This window comes from Dermacentor silvarum, chromosome 3 (assembly GCF_013339745.2).
Source record: "Dermacentor silvarum isolate Dsil-2018 chromosome 3, BIME_Dsil_1.4, whole genome shotgun sequence".
Lineage (NCBI taxonomy): Eukaryota > Metazoa > Arthropoda > Arachnida > Ixodida > Ixodidae > Dermacentor > Dermacentor silvarum.
In genome coordinates this window covers 210,445,194-210,470,967 of record NC_051156.1, presented here as the reverse complement: position 1 = coordinate 210,470,967, position 25,774 = coordinate 210,445,194, and the positions used below count along the sequence as shown (strand labels likewise).

Sequence of the window (25,774 nt, the reverse complement as noted above, 5' to 3'; positions counted from 1 at the left end):
CAAAGGTCAACATACTGACCATGCACGCTCGTTTGTCGACGTTCTTACGCACAGAATCTCAGTAGTGGACACTCTTATTGCCACTACGAACGAAGATATATGGCGATCGCTAAATCAAACAGGTTTCTTTTTCTCTTAGCGTTGATTAAAGTTTTCTGGAAACCTGCGATATCGTTTGTTATAAACCCATGAGTGACGAGTCTTAAGGGGAAAAAAATTGAAAGCGCGTTTTAAGTTTTTGGTTTACCTTCGCATAGTGCCCAGTTCTTGCAGTGCTTTAAGAACGACAGACGTTTTCTTTACGCGCAGTTAAGTACACGTTTAAAAAAAAAAAACCAACCAACCAACCCTTCCCCTACCGGAAAATGGGGGTAAGCGAAGCTTGTCCCGGGTGCACCTGAACTAACCATGATGCGACGGCTACGACGGAGAGAACGACGTCACTGACGGTATGCCCGCAGTCCGCCGTTGTGGCTTGCGTTCGATGTCTCGAGTTTGCTCGGCGGCGTGGTTAGCAGCATTGGCCCGCCCATTGCCGCTTGCGATTCTTCGAAATTAAATTGCTTCAAAATCAAATCTGTCCGCTACGTAATACAATGAATTGCTCATACCCCCGTAAACGCGGCCTCCCCATTACGACCACAGAAGTGAAATTCTACGCTGGAATGATTAGCGACAACTCAGCCAGCTGTGGAAGACGATGACGACGAACGTGAGAGCAGTATCACGAGCAAACCGAGGGGCGCCAACGAGTCAGCTGTGAAAGAAGAAGACGCTCGAGCCAACGCTGATGATGATAGTTTTTTTGCGTACACGGACGCCACCGAAATCGGAACCTTATAACAAGCTTCGCTTGAAAATTGTGGTACTTTTGAATTAGCACATGTGCTGCTTTAGCGATTTCGCAATGTGGAGGACTTGCATATAGGTCCTTTTCAAGCCAAGCTTGCATACGCTAGCCTGCGCCGGTGATGTAACACTAAAAAATGCCAGCAGCTCTCAGAGCTGCTCGAGCGTCGTCTTCTTCTTCCGTAGCTGGATCGTGACACGGCCGCTGGATAAAAAAAAGGGTACCTTTTTTTTTTTATCCAGCGGCCGTGCTCGTGGGCTCGTGCTCGGCACGCGCTCGTGCCACTGCTCCCGCGTTCGTCGTCGACGCCTTCTTCCGCAGCTGGCTGCGTTGCCGCTCATCATTCCAGCATAGAATTTCACTTCACTTCTGTCGTCGTAATGGGGAGGCCGCGTTTACGGGCGTATGAGTCATATGCTTAAAGGGATATGAGCCATTCATTGTCTTACGTAACGGACAAATTTAATTTTGAATAAATTTCATGAAAATACATCCAGAAGGGCTCGTGGTCGACGTGCCGATTCTAGCGTGAGGGCTTCCGAAGCCCAGGCGAAACTTTAGTGAAGAGCCGCGGACCCCGAGTTGAGGGAGCGCGATGTTGCGGTGAAACGTCAGCGAATAGCCGTTGACCCCGAGTTGCGGGAGAGCGATGTTGAGGCCAAATGTCAGCGTCGTCTAGCCGTCCAGGAACCCCACAACGATCATGCACGCTTCGACAACGCTAGTGCCAACTTCCCGAGTGCGACGGCCAGGTTTGAACGCGAGTTTCTCAACCGGAACTTCGGAGCCAGCTGCAGTGCGTGTGATCGGTTGTTGTTCGAGCACAACGTGGTACTCGTCAGTGCAATTCGTTTTTGCATATTCCCTCCATCGAAATGCGGCCGCCACGGCCGCATTTTGCTGGGGGCAAAATGCAAAAACGCCCGTGTGCTTGCGTTGTAGTGCTCGTTAAAGAACCCCAGGTGGTCAAAATTAATCCGGAGGCCTCCACTACGGCGTGCCTCATAATCAGAACTGGCTTTGGCACGTAAAACCCCAGAAAGAAAGAAGTGCAATTCGTTCGGAGGAACACCGAAGAAACACACGACCAAGCTTCGCTTACCCCCATTTCCACGACAGGAGAAGGGCTACTAATTTTTTCCCCGTTCCGTTTCCTACTGTGTAGTAGCAGTCAAAAAGTACATCACGATCGGCAACCCTACGTTCAAGGGAAACGTCTTTTGTTATAATACCACACGGTTCTTGGTTTATTTCCCGCAAATGGGTGTGTGCCATTGTTGAAGGAATCATCATTATCATCGAACATCTTCTGAAAGGTCGCCTTCACCAGATCAGGCTGGGACCATGACCTCTGAAACCTCGGAGGCTATGCTGGGGCTTACGCTTTCCAGGCTGCTCTCCCTGGGGGCGTCGGCACTAGTTTACTGCAACATGAACGTATTTGAGGCCTTATTTAATTCCATAAGTACTTATTACAAAGAAACCGATGTGTTAATTTTTTTTTCTTGTTTTTCTGACCATACATTACTAAATATATTTTCTTTAATGCATATTTAATTCATAATAACAGAGTTCAGAATCTCCTTTATATGATTATTCATTACAGCTCTAATATTTAAAGTGTTCTGCTATATAGGGGCAGATGGGGTTCTTCAGGCCACAGGGAAGTGTCTCAGTGATCTTAAAGAACTTGTGTTCATCTCAGTGGCGTTCATATATTTATGGTGTCACCAGGAGTACACATCAACTCGGCGGTACATAGCAACAAAACAGCATGTTAGCCTTAATTTTATAAAATTTCTTTTTAGATTTTTTTCTACAACCGCCCGATTCGTGGCTTACCCCGCTAGTAGAGTCCAACCCACGTGGTGAGATGCCTCATTTCAGTCATGACCAACCAATTTAATTGGGGCGCCGCAACTTCTCTGACGCAACAACAGCAAGATGATGAGATTAGAGGTCGCGAAAGTCAGACCTATTCGTCTTGATGGAAATTCGAAGAATATCTTGCTGAGGAAGGAGAAGTGGCGGCGTTGACAAGATACTAGTAATTGAGAACCAAATTTTATCTATGACGGTAAAGCAATCGAAGTTATTGAATTACAAAAATAACAGAGGCTAGTAATTAAGAGGAAAATTCTATGAAGGTGGATCTATAGAAGTACGAAGGTTTAGAAGTTCATTTGGCTTAAAAAAAGTAAAAATGTACAGGTCGTCGGATTTTTCTGCCTATAGGTAACATTTTCGAAGTTTATAGGTTTGCCTTTCTTTTTCTTTTCGTGGCGGCTCAAGTCAAACTTTATTTTGGTAACTTTTCTTCTCCCGTATACTATCGCTCTTGGAGGCCCTTGGCCAACCTTCGCTGTATGTTTTTGTCATTATCGCAGTCCTCGTCGTCGTCCTGAGTTTTCAGAGCACTTTGCTACAGTACTATAACCAACTGAGTGGGTAGGTGCCGCTGATACAAAGGTTTTCATCATAATCATAATCATCACCATCATTGACAGCGCCGAGGAGTGGACCAACCAGGTTTCCATGGGTAAGGCGGCTTCTCTCTTTACCTGATAGCTGCTGATGGTTCTGCGCAGTATGATTGTGAACCTACACAGGATATACTCAGAAGTCTGATTCTTTGAGCAATCCATCAGTTTCCCTCTTTCTGAAGACACGATTTTGGATCTGTGATAGACTCAGCACAGTGCGCGTTCTTTCGCCGCTTGGCTATCGCAGTGCCCGTTGTTTTTATTCCAATCTACAACCTTTTCATTTCTTTCCTTATTTTTTTTCTTAACCGTTAGCATGATAATAAAGCTAGGTTGCTTCATTAAATTTTGTCAGTTGAAAGTCCGCGCTTAGTACGGTCGTTCTGTGTCATTCTTCGATCACTTGTTCTCCGATCAATCTGACCTTGACTGCTTCGACTTGCAGACCACGGGTCCTCCCGGTCCAAAAGTCCTATTCTGTCCAGCGCGACGTCTAAAAGCTCGTGTAAGTTTCCCATGACTGTGGCGAACGCTTTTGGTAGTTTAGATCGAATCCAAGCTGGACCAGTGTGCCCGCTTGCTGCTTGCAATAGCAGATTCACGGCCACAACGAAATCGCCAATGTCCCGAAACACTGTAGGGCACTGAAGTGGCGCGCAATTTTTTTTTTTCCAATTATGTTCTCTATTGCCTTCTGTCTGATATATACATGTATGTGATTTTGCTGTGTGTAATTTATTTGTGCACTGTTCGGCTTGCGCGATTTGATTTCACAGATTGCTGCTGTTGCACTGTAAACCGTATACACGTCTTATTCAAGCTTTGAAATGGCTTTCTACTTGCCTTTCGCAGCGTCTATTTTGCAATTTCTTTCTTTGGTGCTGAAATAAAGTGACAGCTTGACCTGATTGGCTCTGTCAAGGGCACAGCTGCTGATAGTTTCAGGTGTGCATTTTGGCTTTGAGAAATGTGTACGTTCTACATGTAAGAGCCCTGTACGTTCGGGGCCTATCTAGTACACAGAGTTGACGCTCATCCCTTATATTTGCCCTTCGCTCTCTTCTGCAGCCAAGCTCAGTGAGTCGAGCTATCGTACGAGCACAAGATCGGGGTCGGTGACGGGATCCTTGCGTAAGCCTCCTCGCCAGCGTAGCGGGTGGTCCGAATTGATTTGCACATCGAATCAGAATATTGTTCGGGCAGTTCTTACCTTAATAACTAAAGTGTCTGACTTGTCGTTACTTTTTGCGATTGTTTCCGGTACTCGCAGACACTCTCACAGAATTTACCACTACACCGCATACGCCAGAGTCGTCGGAGACGTCGGTGGGAAGTACGAGTAAGACTGCGCGTAGGACGCGAATTTATGAAACGTAGTTAAGGAATTGACCATAGAATTAATATCAATGTGACCTTATATACTGTGTCACTTTAAACTTCATATTACTTTTCTTTTGTTTCGCAGGAAGGCCAGCAACCGTACCGACAGTTCTCCAGCGAAGAGGCGAAGGTGTGTACGAGTAACTGTTGCCAAGAAAGTTGCTGAATTATTGTTTCATTGCACGGGGGCGAAGGGTATTCGAAACTACGTACGTGACTTGCTTCCAGTAACACCATTATAACCGCATCATGTACATTAGTAATCCTAATTTACTGCATACGCATGCTCCGAAAGCATCAGTCGGTATAGGCTCGAAATTCTCGGCGAAACGCATTTCTGTTCAAGTTAACATTTTCTCTCTTTTACCACAGTGAGGAAAAGTTTTAACAGTGGTGTCAATGTATATATCAGCGCAAATTTTTGTTATCTGTGTCTTGGAACTGTTAGCGTCAACCGCAAACGCTTCCGTAGCAAGAAATCCAAGAGAGAAAAAAAAAATCGTTGGAGCTGATGCATCTACCCTGCATGCAGAATATAAAATATCAGTAGATACTTACCTGCTGCAGTCAAGACAGAGTGAGGAAGTGGTGAGCAAATTTAACTTTACATTAATTATCGTGTGCCGAACGCATTTCCTTGCGGTTGTACGTTTCTTTCCCATTTTAAGCGTAACATAACGGCACATGGTGCACACATGGAAAGAGAGCGGTTACGTTGACTTTGAGAGATGGTTCATATTAACCACCGGCAATGTGCTTTCTTCCAGCATCTGTGTAAGCATTTGGCTTAGTGTTTATTCCAGATTTAGTTTCGCACACTGATAAAATATATTCTTGAAAGGAAAAATTGTCAGATGGCGTCTTAGCCTTTAGCGTTGGCGATGCGGGATGCTGAAGAATAAATGACTTCTCGATGACATGCCTGTAGTGGGGTTGTAGCCGCTTTTTCGTTCGTCCAAGTAAACAGGGCACTCCGTTTCATACTTAGCGAATAACGCTGCGGAAGCTACGCAAGTATAGTGCCGACATTGAAGTCTCACTCTGCGCGTTCAGCAGGGGAGTTGTATCTTATCTTCGACGCTTTCTACGGAATAACTATTTCACATACGACGACTATACAGCTTCTGGACGCAGAGTTACATGTCAGAGCACGTATTATTTGAACACCGTTGTGCTGCATTTATTGCGACGGCAATTTATGGACACCCCAGACGGATTTTCGCCGTCGGCGTCGCCGTCTCAGTGAGATTATGTATAGAGTCCAAGTGCAATAAAATTGCTGCCCTGCGCCGTATGCGGTATGTGCGAGCAAAACCGTGCGAGGGTGCACGCTAAGATGAATGGCGGCTTGATAGGCGCCGTCCTCCCGTGCGCTCAATGTTGGAGGTCACACCATTGTTGTGGCAGCAAATGTTCGCAGTCATCGAGTGAGATCTGTTCATGTTTGAAGTGCGCGCGTGTTAATTTAATTTTTAAGCGAATGTTTACTGCAATTTACACGGTATCGCTATCGATGCTTCGCCTTTCGGGCGAAACTGCGACTTTTGTATACGACGCACTGTCAGTTTAGTCACGACAGCAAGCGGTGCGCTCTGGCCGCTAATTGCAGACACCTGTCACTGCACTGCTTTGATGGAAAATAAGTTCAGACCCGCGACGCCTTTCACGGTAATAACATCATCATATTCTGGGGCATAAGCTTCAAAGACTTAATGTTACATCGAATTACTTGACACATACTATAGGTATCTCTTTCTTTCACAGGTGACGCACTATTTCTCTCGTCGCGAATGCGATCAGTGAAAGAATCGTCTCTAGAATTTGTAACGTTGCCTACTATGTATGAAACGCCGTATAGTTATGTATAGCTCCAGTTATGTATAGCTCTTGGCCCCTGGCATGGTGGTAACGCGGTGACGGCAACGCGTGCATGCGAATAAATCTTCTTTTATATCGCCGAACATAACAAAAATGTAAAGCACTATTTTTTTATTGTTTACAGCCCAACGCCCGTTACTGCTCCGCCTCCGGCCCCTGGATGCCCTTGGCGGTACGTGCCTCAGTGATATAATCTTCCAGAGAGCCACGAGGCGACTTAAGCGTGAGGCAGCTCGAATAGAAAGCCAGTGTATAGTCTATAGCTGGGGAATAAGATCGACTTACCATCGATCGCTCTCGGTTCAAATTGTTGGAATCAATATCAGCCGCAACAAGCTCACAACTCGTACCACATCGCAAAACTCGATCCTTGGTCCTCTTGAATGAAGCCGAGCGCACCTTTTTTTTATTTTAGCTAGGACAGTCTTTTCTTTTTTAGTGCGAACAGCATTCTTGGTATTGTCAGACCATTCTTTCCGGCTACCTATAGCTATCCACTTATCCCACCCAAAATATGGACCGATCCCGAGATTTTGCAGTCTAGAAATGTAGGCTGGTTGCTTAAGTATATGCCGCTGAGTATGTGTCACTACGTATGTGCTGCTCTTCAACGAACCTCTGACGCCAACTTGGGTCACTGTGTATTTGCCACTGGGTACGCGCGAACTTCACGGCGGCGCCACCAGAGGACGCAGCGTGTCCTGAGGCAAGCGCGCGAGAGGCTGCCGTGCCCGCCGCATACAAGACGCGTTTAGGCTATTCGAATACGTGGATATAGTCATCGTGGATTACTTCTGCCCGAATTTTAATACTATTAGCATTCCTCGGGAACCTCACTCAGTTCACGGTATGTCTCTGCGAATCTACGCATCTATATATCAATGTATACACGAATCTCCGCGCCTAACCTCTTTCCCGCCAATTTGGGTCAACGGGTAATCAATGGTCATATGGGTACAGCGTCGGGCTGCAGTGCTGAGAGAACCGGGTTGGGCCAACCGTTGGACCAACTTGGGCCACTGGGTATGCAACGCTGGGTATGCGTCGCTCTTCAATGGGCCTTTTTGGCGCCAACTTGGGCAGGTCACTAGATATGTGCCACGGGATATGTGTCAGAATCAGAATCAGTTTATTCATGTCAGTATAATGATCGAGGTTAGAATTACAAGAGATGTACATACAGAAGCAGGTCCCGCGGCTAGAAAGTTAATTGGGACCTGCTGTGCATGACGACAAGAATTATTTAGACCGAACAGCAATGACAACGTGCTGAAACTTGCAACTGTATAGAATCCTGAGAAATGACACGATATACAAATGATCAAAATACAACGCCATCAAAGTCACTCTTCAATGACCCTCTTTCGCGCCAACTTTGGTCGCTGGGTATCTGTCACTGGGTCCGTGCCGCATTTCATAATATACATTATATAAAAAAATATCATCAACAACTACGCATAAACATAACATAAATTGCTAATAGCATTAATGTCGCCAATCATCTATAAAGCAGGGATATACACCACCAATAGTCTTTTTAACGTTATGTCGCAACGGTAGCTAATTGAATCCGTCACAGTGCAGTGGCGTTTCGAAGTATCGCACCGCTCCCTTGAAGAATATAGAACGAATCAAAACGCAGAGCAACGTTGCTATAGTATAGTGCGCTTCCCCGAGCGCGCCCAATTCCCAATTCTTAAACAGAGAAAACGTTGACATTGTTGGCAAATATCCCCTTATACCAACATCGAAATCTCGCATGACGCATTGTCCACGTGAACGCCGTTCGAGTGTGTTGTGTTCTTGTGGCCCCTTTGAGTGACTGAATATCTGCGCATAAAATACAAACATACGAGTTTGAGCCACAACGGAAAACAGTTAAATGTGTCGCTAATAATGTACAACGAATTTCGCCAGGGCTATAGTGTATCTTTTGTTTCTACTTGAAAACGGGTACGCCTAAAGTGTTAGTAACGGCTGCAGTTGAGCGATAGAATTTTGATTACCTGTCTAATGTTGTCCTTGCAGTGAAGCTCTGGCCGTCCTTATCTGTCTCTTCGGTTTGGTTTTGTTCGTGCTGGCTGCGATGGCATACATCGTATTGGCCGTCATTAAAGGCAAGCCGGTCGCGTATTTCTTTTTCCATTTTTTTAGCGCTGGTTGGGCTTTTTGGAGAAGTGACGATCTCTTCGTTGCTGATAAGTAGAATACCGGCAAAACAAGAAGCATCTGCAGTGCGTTTCCCTGAAATAACTGAGTGAATACACATTGATGCATTCAGGATCCTAAAAAGCGTGAAAACTCGGACGAACTAAAGAATATCGCTAAATCACTTTGGGCCTATAAGTACTGTCTAAAACTACATTTCATTAATGTGGCGAGAAAATGTTGATTAGTGGCACACAAGTTAAAGTCCAAACTTCGCTTTTGGAATTTCGCGCCGAATCCTCTGCACGGGTGCTTTACTGTGACGTCAAAGGCTTCAATCTATCTTTATCTCATATGGACCTTTATTGCTCAGCAATACTTATCCAGAACTTGGTAGGGTGAGGCACCTGTTCCTTCAGAATGCAATTTAATCCGTGTTTACCGATAGACGTTAAACTAAACCAGCGCAAACACCGCCGGAATCCACGACGTCACGGAGTTCTAGTACGAGAACTTCAGGGAGGTGTCGCTGCCCGTATTTTGTTTATGCGTCTTTTCTGGCTTATCAAGCCTTATCTGCACCCTTTGAGTGGGCGTTTTGCTATTGCACAAGCGTAATTTACTAATAAAGATCAATGACCTATCTCCCTCATGGTGTCCATCTAAGTTGTGAGACCCGATGTAGCAGCATATCGGAGGACTAAGCGAGCCGGAGCGAGTGTCAAAACGTTGCAATGTCCTCCTCTCACGTGACCACATTCTGCGTCATGACGTCGCGACAGTATCCTCCTGAGAAACGAAACCAAAACTTTCTGTAGAAAATCTATTATATTAAATTATTAACGACGCTTTGAGGCTTGTTACTATCTTTTCTGATCGAAAATATAATGTCAGTACGCCTTCAACCTAGGCGGCGGATGAGATTAGTATGAAGGAGCTTTAGAAAGAACTAGGAGGGAGCGTCGCGGGATAAAACTGAAGCCCGAAAAAGTTGTCCCAACATGTGATCACGTCACGGTGCGTTTTAGTGGCTTCCACGGATAGCTAGCCGTGCTCAGTTCACGCTCTTCCGCAGCAACAGTGGGTCGAATAGCAGCTGCCGCACTAGCACGTACGTACCAAAGAAGATGATAAGGGTATACGTTGCAATAAACGACCTAAGTTGCACAAGCATATCAGTAAAAAAAATATGCAGAGAATAGTTGACAATGCACTGACAATGCCCGGGCCAGCCCCGTCTCTCATGACTGGCTGAGTGAGCTTTCAACGAACGCGCTTGCATAAGCTGAATGACAAGTGCAATGAATTCGATTGCATTACAGTGCAGAAATAGAAGAAAAGCCACAACAGCATCTATTAAAACTAATCGAGGAACACCTGGGCACTTCTGCATGCTCCGCCTGAAGGCAACTAAGATAACGTGGGAATGATCGATAGCACATGTAGCTGTCCAAAGTTCGTGCTTCTGGTTACAAATCATTTTACTGAAACTAACTTTTATTGGGGTTTAAACTAACCCTTTTATTGACAATCATTAACATCGTTTAGCCTCTTATTCCTGTCATTGGGAAGATTTATGAGCGTTACGAACAAAAATATCCAAGATGATTTGACATTTTCGGAGTTCTCCCTGAACAGGGAAGCGATGCTGCGCGCTGCGCGATCCTGCGTGACAAATTCATTAGGCTCGCACTCTTGCGCGACGCGCACACAAGTCTAGGTTATATTAGGTTAGATGAGGTTAGGGATCGCTTTTAGAACTACGTTAGTTATCTGCGACTGAGATTCGCTTTTTCTCGCCCATCGATCACTACCGTTTGCAGACGACCCCAATCCTCTACCCCCGGCCAATTCCACTCTACGCACTGCAAGATCTGCAGGGACGGTGACGGTCAATGCTAGTGGTGGGACAGTGCCTACCGTAACTATGGCTTCAACCACTACGGCAGCTACGAACCTGACAACAACTGCCACCGCCAAACTGCCGCAACCCGGATCTGCGACCAGTAGCACACCCGTTGCCACAATGACCATTAGAAACACATCTACGAGTAGTACCACCGCAACCGCCACAGTCGCGCCTGTAGGCATCGATTACCACCACGACTACGACGAGCACTACGACGACAACCACCACCACCACGACGACCACCACGAGTACCACCACTACCACTACTACAACCACCACTACGACAACAACGAGCACCACGACCACCACTACCACAACTACAACCACCACCACGACCACTACGACTACAAGCAGCACTACTACCACGACCACAACCACCACTACTACCACGACCACAACCACCACTACTACCACGACCACAACCACCACTACTACCACGACCACAACTACCACTACTACCACGACCACTACTACCACGAGCACTACCACCACAACCACCACGACCACGAGCACTACTACGACCACCACCACTACGACATCTACGCCTGCTCCGACGAGAGGTACGCTACGCTTCTGCCCGACCGTCTCATAGTATTGGGCGTTATGGCAGTGTAGTGTCAGCGAACCGGTAACGAAAGGATTGGCTATGAGCTAGACTATAAAACCTGTCCATTCACAGAAAGGGTTTTTAAGGCGTTCGCATTCTTTGAGTACCTCACGCACTTTTCGGGGTCTGTCTATCTATCTATCTATCTATCTATCTATCTATCTATCTATCTATCTATCTATCTATCTATCTATCTATCTATCTATCTATCTATCTATCTATCTATCTATCTATCTATCTATCTATCTATCTATCTATCTATCTATCTATCTATGTTCATGTTTGTGTGGTTGCATGTCTGTACGTTTGTATCTAAGCATTTTCCCGCCTACCTGGGTCACATGGGTAGTCAGTGGTCAAATGGGTAGCGCATCGGGCAGCTGTGCTGAGCTGAAAAGGGTTCGAAACCAACTTGGGTCACTGAGTAAGTGGCAATGGGAGCATACGTGCTGCTCTTCAACGAACCTCTTTCACGCCGACATAGGTCACTGTAGACGCCGGAAAGGCTAGGACGCGGGGAAGGGAACTGTAGACGCGGGAAAGGGAACTGCTGTTTGAAGTCTCTTTGTCGCCGACTTGGAGTGCTGGGTAGGGGCCACTCGGTCTGTGCTGGCCTACAACGATGCCAACTTCGGTGACTAGGTATGTGCCAGTAGGTGCGTGTCGCTCTTCAATGGACGTCTTTGACGCCAACTTGGGTAACTATGCTTGGGACACTGGGAATGTGGCCGCTCTACAATGACGAAAAATATCCCTTAAGTTTATCCGATTCTGGCCGGAAACAAGCCCACGTCACAAGGGTTCCTCAAGGACAGCAACCCGACACATTAGCAGGCTGCGCCATCAGTGCACTGGTTATGTGCGGCATTTCAATGAACGTCTTTCACGCCAACGCTTTATCGAGCTGCGTATATGTGCCTCTCTTCGGTGAACCTTTCGCCAAGTTGGGTCACTGAGCGTGTGCTACTGAGTGTGCGGCCAAGTGAAGGAGCAATTCTCAGTGTTCATAGGCACCGGTGCGCCACGCTTATCGTCTCGGACGTCACGCGCCGTCTTCTCGGCAGTGCAACTAGATGGCGCAGCGTGTCCGGAAAGAAGCGCCTCATACATAACTAGTTTCGACGGTTGCAATACGTTGTGTCACTACACTGGTTCAATGCTAACGCATTGCCATCGACGTTCATGGTGAGATGGATTCTGCCTCAATTTTTTAATAGTTCAATTTTATCTTGCTTCGTTAAAACAATAATTTGTTGAGTCACGCCCCGATATCTTATTTTAGTAAACTCGCACAATTTTTCTTAGCACGAGACTTTTCGTATGTGCAGTGATGATCATTTCTGGTAGGACGGTGATTGCATTGATCAGCCCGTTCGTACATAATGAAATAACGCGAATGCAGACAACGGGCATGACTCTTATTATTCTTTAACTATTCTCTAGCGCCCTATCCTGTTCGACCCATGGGCAAGCACAAGGTATTCTGCACGTTTGGAACGTACGAGCAGGACTACGCCTACGTCCACATCGATGGCCTCTGCGACTACGCCTTCATCCCGTACTATGTCCGCAAGAACGGCACTTTTCTCGACGACACCGATCCTGTAATTCAGAAGTTGCTCGCAAAGGCAGCCATATCAAACTTGACGTCCTTCGGCATTCACGTCACAATACGGCAAGTAGGCAACCATCATAGCCTATGTGGCGGTACTGGAAATCCAAGTGTCGAAAAAGTATTCGTTAATACCCGAGCAAACACACACACGAATGGACATGCATATGTACCTACTACCGACATACAGACGGACGAACGGAGCTCCGTCCATCAATATTTTGTCGTGACGGATGAGTAAATATCGCATGTCAGTCTGAAATCCTGTTTCTTTCTCTAAAGGCAACGATGTTCATTGAATTCATGTTCGATGTTCAGCAGTTTCATGATGGGGGCATTTTTGCGTTTCGCATGTATTTGTCTATTGTAAATTCGTAGACTGGCCCTGGCAAAAGCTTCCCCTTAAGCATCAAGCTGCAACATAGCTTTGCTTAGCTTTGCTTTGCTTGGTTTGCTTTGCTTTGCTTTGCTTTGCTTTGCTTGCTTGCTTAGTATTGACGACGCATTGCATTCGCAAAGGCCTTTACTTCTGCGTTGACTGTCATTCGTGCGCTCATGCAGAGGGACTGCTTTCGCAAGGGGTCACATGGGCAGCACGGGGGGCCAGAACACTCTGCGAAATTACTGGACCACCAAGAAAATATTTCACTACGGCGTTCTCAACCTCGAGGTGAAGCCATGGGAAGCCGTGCCCATCGACAACAGGGTCAAGCAAGCCTTCGACTTCCTCAAGGTTCGCGGTGTTGTTGGTATTCATTATAGGTGCTGCCCACACTTTGACAAGAGCAGAAGTTGTCTTTTGAGATGAATGAATCTGACCGCTTGCCAGGGTGAAAATATCGACGGTGGAAAGAGCTTGTATTCATTTGTAAAAGAAAATGTTACTGGGCGTGGGCCTTTCATTTCTTGAGCTTTTCAATTGAAGAACGATATGTGTTCACATACAGGTGTATGCTAAGCGTGCTTGTATTGTTGGTGCTATATTTATTTATTTACATTACAGTACGTTACGTTACATTACGTGCCCGATATTTATTCACATTAGGCGACAGCAGCGTGTTTATTTGGCCTGGTTGGTACAACTTGTTAAACATAATTTTAACAGAACCACACAGAACACTGAAAAGAACCAGCGCTTTGTCCTGTGGTGCTTGTCTTTGTACCGTGTCGCGCTGTTAATATTCTTCTGCTTAATTAGGGGACAACGCGCGTTGATGAAGAGCCAACGGCGAAATGAAAATTCCACATGTTCACCAGTCATATACGATATATTGAAAAAAAAGTTTAGTTATTTAGTTAATTAGTTAGTTAGTATATTAGTTAGTCAGTTAGTCGGTCGCAAAGGCCTTTACTTCTGCGTTGACTGTCATTCGTGCGCTCATGCAGAGGGACTGCTTTCGCAAGGGGTCACATGGGCAGCTCGGTCGGTCGGTCGGTCATATCCCAGGGAGAAATTGTCGCGCAACGAAGGCATAAGACAAAGGAAAGTACAGAAGACACTTTTAAGTTATTATAACTCCGAGAGAGCCCTGTCTGTGGACTCCTTCGTGGCTTAGTTAGCGCCAAGGCCTACTTTACATGGTTGAAACAGTCAGACTTCTGCACTTGGCACTATAGCTTATTTTACATACCCCAAAATAATTTCGATCTCATCGCATTTGCAGGCAGCCAGAGCCCAGCAGGAGATGCTGAAAACAGCGCACCCTGGGCCCCCGTCACCTGCTCGCGGCTTCGTAGTCCTCGGTATCAGGCTCTGGCCTGCCAACATGGCACCCTTTCTTGCTGCAATCGACAATGAGTTCAAGTAAGCATGTGGCATGTCGTACATCTGAGCTGCTGTCTTAGTAATGAAATAATAATAATAATAATAATAATAATAATAATAATAATAATAATAATAATAATAATAATAATAATAATAATAATAATAATAATAATAATAATAATCTCATACCTATCTATATCATATATATATATATATATATATATATATATATATATATATCGTTGTGCATAAGGAAATCACGCTGGCCCCGGTAGTAAATTGAAGAAAAGAGAGGACGACGTACGTTGTATTAGCACAGTATATTTTGCAACGTTTCGGCTGATGGACCAGCCGAAACGTTGTAAAATTTACTGTGCTAATACAACGTACGTCTTCCTCTCTTTTCTTCAATATATATATATATATATATATATATATGTATATGCATACACACTGGGAGGGCTAGCTTCTACTCTTCCCTAGCGAGAGACCAATCAAATAATTAGTTTTATTAGTTCAACGTCAAAAAGTGCGTACATAATATTTGGACCGATAGCAAACGGGCTATAGCGGCCGGCCGAAAACAAACTATCTAAAGGTAAGGCACAGGAAGAAACTAAGAACGAAATTTAAACAAAAAAAAAACGAAAAAAAAAAGAAACGTAATATACGTGCATTTAGAATGGCTCATTCAAAATACGTTGACTTATTTGTCATGAGCATTGAAGGGACAAACAAAATTCAGCTGCATGCATCTAAACATTCAGGTAGGTTACTCGGGGATGTTTTGATGATTTAGATAAGAGCTTGCGAGATAACTTGAAAATTCTAGCCGTTTCTTATGTCACTCTCCAGCTTCGACGTCCTAGACGCAGCGTCAGAGACTCTCCACTGGTGCGAAAGTCTTGCTGCTGAGGATAGCGGCTAAGTTGGCTGGTGGCTTCAATTGTAACGGAGCAGATGCTGATTAGTTGAAGTTAAATTAGCATATTTCAAGGGCTTTCAAGTAAAGATGTACCGAGCATATGCTATCCGGTTGTTGACGCGCTCTATGTCAGCTGTTCTCCGGCAGGTTCTAAGCTCTGGCAAAGAAACGCGTTGCTTCCCTTTAGCAATAGGGGTCTGTACAAATCTTATGATCTACGACTAAAGCAAACACATCGCATCAGCGTCAACGATTTTTTACTCAAGATAAATAAACGGGTTATAGTTAGGAATACGGTGGTTTCTTTGTTATAAGCAAGGCGAAACTGAATGATGCCTAGCGACGCTTTCATGGGGAGGTCAAAAGAGCCGCTGGGTTTTACAGTTTATGAACCCCTGCAAAAGGAGCCGGAGAGGCTCTGGAACATGCGTAGCGCCATTCAAATTTTTTGGTGCCGAATGTCGAATGCCCAGCTTTGATTTCGTTCCTGCTTAGGCTCTTTTTTTTTTCTTCTTTATTTCGGATCATGAGTTTTATATGTTACGAAAAGGCCCCCTTCATATTCGTGGCATTAAGGACCCACTGTGTCAACTTGTGGCCTCCTTGCGCAGCCCGGCGTGTTTATGCGGCTGCAATGCAGGTCCTTCATGGTCGACGGCTTAATCCCATTGACGCATATCAACGAGGACGAGTTCGTCGCTGGTTACACAGAGTGTTGGATCAGTGGGGGAGCGCCGTACCAGCTCGCGCTCGGCAGCAACAACTCCAACGTGTTGGGCATGGTGAGTTATTTCATGCATGCGCAGACGGATTTTCCGTCTGCGCAATTTCTGATTACTTAGTTTTTTTTTTTTTTTTTTGAGCCATCTTATATATATTCGCGCACTTGCTACGACCTTGTGCTGCCAATCGCGAGGGTCGCAGTACTCGAATATCAGCCAGAATCTGATCACAGCGGAATTCGAAAATGTTTGCTTGGGAAGGTGCGGTGTATAGCGACGACTTAATTCCAAGCCGCAGACAGTGTGTGAGAGCCGCAAGGCTTCTGTATATGATATAGAGGTTCATGAGTCGCACGGGTGTAGGCGCGTCGATCTTGTTAATGCTTTGATCAACAAAATCGGAAGCCTTAGCTTGGAGCCAGCGTTTCGTCTTGTGGAAAGTTGTCAAATTACAACAAAATGTATTCTTCAAATAAGGCAGTTACATACACACGTGTACATTTCGGCTAGCCGCATCACAGTGCAATCCAGATGGGTGTTAACAAAACACTGGAAAATAATTAACGACAAGCACCAAGAGTCCAACACGTACAGAATGAATAGGAACACAAAAGTGTCCACTCGTATTCACCTGTGCTGGTCTTGAGCCGGACGACCTCGGCGTAGCTCGAGGCAAATCTCGAAGAAGGAACTTCTTCCGGAAATGCAGACGCTCGAGGAACTCGCCGGTTATCTTGCCGGAGAATCTCTTCCTCCTGCAGGTGGTCGGTCTACGCGTCACATCTCTTCACCAGCGCGGTCAGATCCTCCCTACTGATTCCCGCTCGGCGCTTTTATCGCCTTAGCCGGCGTTTCTCGAACTTTCTGACAGAGTCGTGCTCCCATAGCATGAACAAAGCCTGGGAATCCTGTAGTAATTTCTCCCGTTTTCGGCCGCGGTCGCCGAAGCGTCTTCGAGGAGGGTGGCGACTCATCAGTTGGCGCACGCTAGGGCTGTCGCCCTCCATCTCTCGCCGTGTGTCGGGGTCTGAGAGAGTGTTTCGGCGCGCGCCCTCTCTGTCCCCTCTCTCGGTACCGTAGCCTTCGCGTACCTTGTCGCAGTTTCTAGCCTCCATTGATCGCGTTGGCTGTCTGTGGCGTATGCGCTCCCTCCCTCTGTCGAAGCTGCCGCGGAGCCGAGGTGCTCCTTTGCCGCTTGGGTGATCCGCGGCGCGCGCTTTGATTGTGCGCACTTTTGTGACACCAACTGCGGCGAGAGTTTTAAGCGCGTAAGCGCTTTATGGTTGCTTGGAAGCGCTGTATCTATACCAACTCGCCCGGTTATCCACTCTCGTGCGCAAGCGCTTATTTGCCCAAAATCCGCGAAATTGGCGTTCGTATATGTAACCGCCTATGAGGTGGCATCAACTTAGGTGTTACAGCTTTATAATGAAACTGTTGAATATAACGCGATCTTATATTTACAGATCTACGTGCGTTAGAGACATCTATACGAACCAACAATATTTATACAAAATAGGCGCAGCTTGCTTTGCGTCGTCATTTGTGTCGCAGCGACGATATTTTGGTGTGACTTATTGTTTGATCACGAAGAGTAGACATACGCTCACTGACATTACTTTGTGAGTTAAAGTGTGTCATTTTGCTGTTTAAAAAAAGACTGCGGGGAAGCTTCCGTATTTTCTTCTTTTCTTTTTTTTCAAAGAGCGGACAATGCCTCGATTTGAGTGCATATATAACTACATATACCGTGTACGTCGACTTTGTGTTCTTTCGCGTCGACTTGGGTTAGGGTGGCTCGATGCCACTCTTTTCCGCCGGCGGGAGGCGGCGCTGACAACGAGGCAACTTTGGTTAAGCACACCTTTCTTTAGTCTACGCACCACACATGTTGGGAAGGTTCGTGAACATTGTAAGAACACCGCGGGCAACCGGTCAAAAGCATTCAACCCTTGGAAGCAACGCTACTCACTTGTTCGCCTCTATTGTGCCCCAGGTGAAGACTGTGGAAGCGATCGACAACTTCACCGCGTGGAGAGGCAGTCCCTCTATGGCAGTGTCGGTCTCCATGTGCACGCGCGTCTACAAGGCCCAGGCGGTCAAAGCGATGGACGCGCCCTGCGTCCAAAGCAAGTTCGGGGTCAACACCACTTCCAGTGTGAGTGTTTTTATGAATTGTAGCAGCGAGGAGTTCATTAAAAGAACTTAAAGAACGTGTCTAGAATAGCAATCCCCGCTACACTGCCCCGGATGGTCTGTATACAGAGTGTGAACTGCCACTCCAGATATGTACTTGTTCTCCATTTAAACAGCGGAGCTATTTAAGCCGACCGTCAGTCCGTAACGCGTGTACAAAAAAACCTCGCTGAACGATGACGTCACCGCGCGTTGCCTAGCAACCACCTAGCGCGCGGCGCGCACTATGCTCGTGAGAGAGAAAGAGAAAATGAAAGCGAGAGAAAGAGAAATCATAGCCGCACCAACGAGGCAACGCGCAGAGCTGCTGCCGACGCCGTCCGCGTTTCCCCGTTTCCCCGCGTTCGCGCCGAATTCGCGCGGTATCCGTGACTGCAGCAGGCGCCTCTGGCGGCGACTCGGCAGGTTTCGACTAACCACGCCCCGGCACGTGTGGAGGCGCAGCTTGGCCATGACGTCACCGGGGAGATGAAGCTCGGAGCCACCGCGACCGCTGCACAACTCTCGTTGACTCTGTGACCTTGACATGGGACGACCAAAGAAGATCCGGACACCCGAAGAAGAAGCCGCTCATCTTGAAGCGCGTCGCGCGGCCAAGCGAGAATCTGCGCGTCGGGGGCGAGCCGATTCGGAATACGTACCGTGCCTAGCAGCACTTTGCATTTCCTCGCAAAACTTAGCCAAGCCTAGTAAAACCTGGAAGAAGCTAGGTCGATCACCAGCTCCGCTGTTTACTCCAGCCTTGCACCACTACAGTGCAAGCTGCCCCTTTTTTTATTTTTTTTTATTTCCCCACTTCCCCGTGCTGCATCTGCGACTCCGCTATCGCGCCGCTACACTCCGTCTCACAATAGCGTAGAGTGGAACTTAAAATCTGAGGTACCCGCCGTGGTGGCGTAGTGGCTTTGGCTGCTAAGCCCGAGAGTTAGGGATCGAATTCCGGCCACGGCGGCCGCATTTCGATAGGGGGCGAAATGCAAGAACGCGCGTGTATACCGTACATTGGGTGCACGTTAAAGAACCCCAGGTGGTCCAAAATCATCCTGCATCCCCCACGACGGCGTACCCCATAATCATATTGAGGTATGGGCACGTAAAACCCCATCGTTTAATTTTAAAGCTGTGGTTGGTCAACCAGGAACGCGGCCACGCGAATGCGCGTTTCCCTGTGCCACGAGTCCGTCCACGTCAGAGCGTCGTATCTTCAGTTTCGAGCAAAATATTGAGTGCATTTTTCAGCGCCAGAGGACGCTTCAACTCCGGTACAACTAATTTAGGTACAGCATCGTGGCGAATCAATCGGGCGCGACCATCGCCAGCATTCCGCAGGCTGGCTTTGATCATAGGGTCCCCTAGATAAAACAAGTTTTTTGTTTTTTTATCTAGGGACCTTATTTGATCATGATCAAAGCCGCCCTCTGGATCTGGAGGGTCCAGGCTCAACACCATCTGAAGCGTATTTGGTCGTAACACTGTTTGCCGTGCCAGCAATGGTAACGTTTTCTAGTGCTTACACGTGAAAGTTGCTTTGAGCGTACAAGCATTTTTCGCTGTAAAGAAAGCGCAGTGAGTGACGTGGGCTGCTCCCCGCGAACGTGAACTGCGGTGAAGACAGATTGGACGTTTTTATAGCTGGCTAAGCGTGCAACCACGCAGACACAGAGTAACACACTTCGAAGCGCGCTGTGCGACATACGCACAGAGGCTAACGGCCATATTATTTAAATAAATAAATAAATAAATAAATAAATAAATAAATAAATAAATAAATAAATAAATAAATAAATAAATAAATAAATAAATAAATAAATAAATAAATAAATAAATGCCGCGACTCAGCTCAGCTAACCCTGGATATGCAAAGCGAAAGCTTGGTCTTTTTTTTTTTTTTTCGTCCAAAGCCTGCCTTTGTCTACGCTTGTGGGCCCGCTTCCGGCATTTTGGGAGCCGCACGGCAGTCTCCGATGCTAGCTTCGCGCGCTTGGCATTCCGGACCCTCTCCAGTGAAGCAGCTCGCCGGGCGATATCCGCGGGGTGGTCAGACGGATCAAAGCCTCCCGCTCTCGCGCAACGCTCAGCGAAGACGGCCCGGCCCGGCTTCGCTCTCATCAATGGCCCAGCTGACACGAGCGCGGCGCTCCTCTTAACGCGCGTACACACTAGCGGAAAAACGCGCGCGGTGCGCCGCCGGCTGCAAAATGCGCGCCGCGCAAGCAGCCACACGGCAGAGGCGGCGTCGAGTCTCGTGATGCGTTGCCAAGGATACGGCGCAGCTGTGGTCAAATGAAGGTCAAATGAAGGTCAAATTTCTGGCGATGGCGAAACTCGACTAGGTTAGTAAAGCTTTCGCTTTAATAAATGTCGCCCTCTCGCGAAGTATAAATTGCGATAGCAAATTATTAGACAGCTATATGAAGTAAGGACAGTGGTATTATCAGCCGTATAAAATTGAAAACATTCGCTTACTAACTAAATTAATAAGCATAGCCTCAAGCGCTCACAGGCAAACAGAAACACATATCACTTGATGAGCGAGGACACTCGCTGTCAAAACGCTGGTGTGAGGAAGAACGGCGGCAGCAGCGAGCGAATTGCCCTTCGTGCTGCCTCTCGTTTCAACGCGAACTAAGCGGCGAGAACGCAGCGCACACGAGGCCATCAGCCCTCGGCCTGCCTAGACTCTGTACCCACCGCAGATCGCTTTCAAGACTAGGGCCCACGCGGCTTTCAAGCGCTCAGCCGCGTCATACGCAACTGCCGCAGGAGTAGAACGCCCCCCTGCTGCCTTGCGCCCGACAGAAGACGGTGCGCTTCCTGCCCGCTTTCCTCCCTTGCGCGTGCGAGATTGCGCCACCATCGAAGGTTCACCCTCACACGCTTTCACTCGCACCCACAGCACACGGCGCGCGGTCGCGCTGTTATCGCATTTGGACTTAACATCATGGCGATGGCGACGACAGAAATCCGCTTGGAGTGTCCGCGTAATTGCTATCGCAATAATAAATAAATCAGTAAATAAATAAAATTGCTTTTTTTACAGAGTTGGGCACACTATACAAGAAAAATAGCCATGTAATTAGCGACTGATGGCATACTGCACAGCAATGGTAGGGTAATGTGCAGTATGCCATCAGTCAATAGTACATGGCGCGCAAGTTAAAAGACAGTTGAAAGAAAAGATCGCGCAAGCTAGAAGATTGATTGATTGATTGATTGATTGATTGATTGATTGATTGATTGATTGATTGATTGAAGCGACAGGCAAAGCTCGAAGCTCGTGGGCACACAACGCCAAAATCACAATGGGAACGCACTTTCTCAACAGCTGCACCAATATGCCGGAACACAAAAGGATTGACAGCAACGCCTCGATTGCAGATCTAATGCTCTTATAACAGATGTCGTTGTACCATAAGCCAGAGCTATTATAGCGGTCGTGAACAAACAAGGATGCGAGTCCTCATCGCGCGGCGTTCACTGAAACGCGCGATAAGCAACCAGGCATTATGAATGTCACGCGAGATAGGTCATTATCTGTTCTCTGTGTTTTTATCGCAGTACTGCACATCTTTGAACCCGTATGAAAATCCAACCCTTGACGTGACACAAAATGTGGTGGTCGGGACATCTCGCAATATCAGGGCCACAGACGTTCTGAGCACGTTCGAATCCAGACTCACCATCAACTCCAAGGTAAAGCAAAATCACATTGTACAATTTATGTGTGTCGTTCATATATTACGGCAGGTAGGTGCGCCAGCGGTAGGCGCAGATAACGGAGTGGGTCTGTATATTGAGATATGCCCATCTCTATCTGGAGCATTGTTGTCAGCGGGACCAGTCCCAAACTTTCCTCTTTTCTTTTTTAGTCGACGGTATTAATTGACAATAAATAAATAAATAAATAAATAAATAAATAAATAAATAAATAAATAAATAAATAAATAAATAAATAAATAAATAAATAAATAAATAAATAAATAAATAATAAATAAATAAAAATAATAAATAAATAAATAAATAAATAAATAAATAAATAAATAAATAAATAAATAAATAAATAAATAAATTGGCCCTAATGCGTTTTAACAAGTCCATGTTTTTTTATTATTTTAATGGTTGACACAGAAAGGGTACAGAACTGAAAATAAGTTGTTACAACTTCCGTAAAAAAGAGTAAGGAAAAAGTGTGCAATAATGAGAATAGATGCAAATCCCTTCCAATAATATGCATTTGAACTGACGGTTCTTTAAACAATAAGCTATTACTATTCATGACAGCGCACTGACAAATGTAGGAAGCCTGCAAAGCTGAAACTTTGGCCACCTATGACACTTCTGAATGCTCTCAACTAATTTTTGCATGAGAACGGACTGGACAAGAGACTATTCTGAATAGTCTTGGGCCGTGCAAGTTTTTCACCGCCATCTGTATCCTCATAATCAACATCTTCTTTATTCTTTCTTTCTATGCCCATTCTCCTTCCCCCAACACTAGTAGCAGTCAGAACATTGATTCAGGCAGCCTTCTCAGCTTTTCTCTCATAATAAATATATCTCCCTCTATGACGCATCCGCCTATGAGCACCTTCCTTCCTGCCTAACGCGCACGTACATTTCCTGAAACTTGGGTAGAAATTCGACGCCGTACCTGAAAGGTCGCCAGCTTATGGAGGCCATAGCTAAATGCCAACTCTGATTACCGTATTTTGATATGCCCCCATTCCATGTGAAGCACATTTTAGGAAGCAGGTCTGCGTGAGAAAAACGAAGCGAACCGCGAAGCGGGCTTCTCCGCACATATTGTCTTATTGCGGTGAAGTTAGCCTCCACCACCACCTTCGTTAACTGGTCACGCAGGCTCCCAGAAACACCTCCTGGGGCTCGTCGTAAGTACCACTCACAGGTCATCGGTCATCAGGGTAGCGATATGGCCGGGTTGGTCTAAGTTCATGTTGATAAGGCAGCGGAAAGCGCCGAAGTGGCGGGAAGACAATACAAACATAAGCGCTTGTGTTTGTACCTCTTTCCGCTTACCCCACATCCACGGTCCCGCACTTCGATGCCTCGCGCTGCATTCACGCCACGTGACCGAAAATAAGCAAAGGTAAACTTTAAACGGAGCTCTCAGGCCCTCGAATGCGTCTTCGCAATCTGAGCCATTAGGCGTGGCGTGGCGCAAAAGTGTGTTGGGTTGCGGAAGTTGCTAAGGACGCGTGTATCAGCCCCACGCAGTCGAAAATAAGTGGTACGCCTGTAATTTGTGGCCTCCGTAGTGTGAGAAAGCATTCTGGTGAAGACTGAATCCCCCCCCCCCCCTACCCCAAAGAAAGTCGATATTTTAAATTTCTGTCCTAAATATGTTTTTCGAGTGGTCAAAAGTGACCCGAACCTACCTATACAACGTTCCTGACAACCGAACTCTGGCGAATCTATAGGAGAGAGATAAACCGAGCCAGTCAGTATTGGTTCGTTATTTAGCAACAATACAATAAACTGACGATGGAGAAAGACTCAAGTACTGCAGGAAAAAGGGCGCAGAAATTCAACTGCTTATTTTATTGGCTATTGACATGTTTATTGCGCTGTTTATTGCGTTGTTGTCAAATGCGACCTGTGGCGTTGAAACATTAAATCGCATCAGTCTTGGAGAATACTTGAGATCAGCGTGGGAAGCCACAGTGACCCGAAAAGAAGTATTCCGGACTAGCGTTGCTAAACAGTTTAATGAGAGCAAAGTACACCAACTATCTATCTTACAGCAGTTGTGGAGCTGTAGCCATATTTTTATGACGAATAATTGTATACTAGACGCTGTTATTAATCTAATCTCAGTCAACGTGAAAGCTTTATTTTTAGGGGTGAGTAGTTTACGTTTCGCGAAGAGATTTTCTTTTTCTTTTCTTTAATTCTTTTTTTTTTTTGAAGGAAAAAGAAAGCGTTCCTCTTTTGTCTCATAGCTCAGCGCGTCTCCTTACCGCGTTTTATTGTCATCAAACCTGCCGGGATACTGGCTGAATCTACGCGTAGTATCCAGCGCGAACGGTTCTTAACAGGTTCAACAACGACAAAGTTTAATGACCACTGACAATGCGCGTTTCACAGGCGCATGAGACGTACTATCGACCAAAAAGGTTTACGGACCAAGGGATGTGACAAAAAGCTTACTACCTCCGCAGCCTCAAAACCGTAGCCTGGTATTCCAATTTCCAGCCTCTACTGGTATATGCGAACAACGTTATGATGTACGGTTTTACGGGCTACTTTTAAAAGCTGCTCGGTTATTTAGCGTTTTCTGAGATCCCGTGGTCCGTAAGCATTTTTGGTCGATAGTACGTGGTCTGATAAAAAAAAAGAAAAAAAAAAAAAAACCGCGCCGTCTTGTTGCTACTCAAAACTCTCCCAGTTGTGCGACATCAACGAGAGGTTCAGGAACCTGGACATCGGCTTGGCCGTATTTGACCTCGAGTGTGAAGACTGGTCGCGGAGATGCCCGGCGCCCACCGCTGCCATCTACTCGACCTACAGGTTCCGGAACGTCAGCCAACAGACTCACATGCTGGCGCAATCTGGAGTGGCCAACGTTTGCCGGTAGCCGGTTAAACGCACACTCTCCCAGCCCGAAGCTTGATCGTATTCGCATGAAAAATGTCATCGCGCGATGACGTGACACAAGAAAAAAAAAGGAATAAGAAAAGGAATATTGAAAAAAAAAATGAACTCGCGCATTCGGCGTCGGTAGTCCCCCACGCTTCACTTACACATGCAGTATTCGCGTGATCTTGGTGACACTCTTTGCTTTTGCCGCTTTGAATAACGTCACGCCCAGTGTAGCGAGTATATATGAACGCTGAGCATCTGAACGCTATATAATTTTGACCAAGATGGTGATGACACCGCGGCCTATTCTGCTGTGTTTGTGCTTGTCATACCGTGGGGGGCTGTTCGCGTTTTCTGGTTACGTGCGGCGCGGGCACTTGCGCGGCCCTTCTGACAACCTTCCGTGGGACAGTTCGTCGTTTCCCGCTAGTTTTTCGGGAACCTTAAGGTTCACGCGTGAAAAGTGGAACTCCGAAATGTGACTAGAAGAAATATTAATATTTATATGTACGCTTAGTTCGGCGAGTCCTGAGTTGTGGTTCATCGTGCCAAGCAACATTTTGCTTTGAGTGCCAATGTGAGATACTATAAATAAATTTATGTATTTAAACCTTGTCGTTCGGAGGAAACGCAACGTTGCATTTAGTTAAGCCACTACTCAAAACAGTCGCGGTGTGTTTTTATTTTGAAAGGGAGTTA

At 46.3% G+C, this 25,774-nt stretch overlaps 1 protein-coding gene across 1 annotated transcript; it reads left to right on the top strand.

Moving 5' to 3' along the window:
* Positions 1–10,635: 10,635 nt before the first annotated feature.
* Positions 10,636–25,070, top strand: LOC119445182 (uncharacterized). The gene is made up of 7 exons (XM_049664917.1): positions 10,636–11,208; positions 12,699–12,911; positions 13,429–13,600; positions 14,532–14,671; positions 16,198–16,339; positions 22,034–22,168; positions 24,882–25,070. The coding sequence occupies exons 1-7, from the start codon at positions 10,667–10,669 to the stop codon at positions 25,068–25,070; spliced, it is 1,533 nt and encodes a 510-aa protein (XP_049520874.1). The 5' UTR covers positions 10,636–10,666.
* The last annotated feature ends 704 nt before the right edge of the window (positions 25,071–25,774 follow it).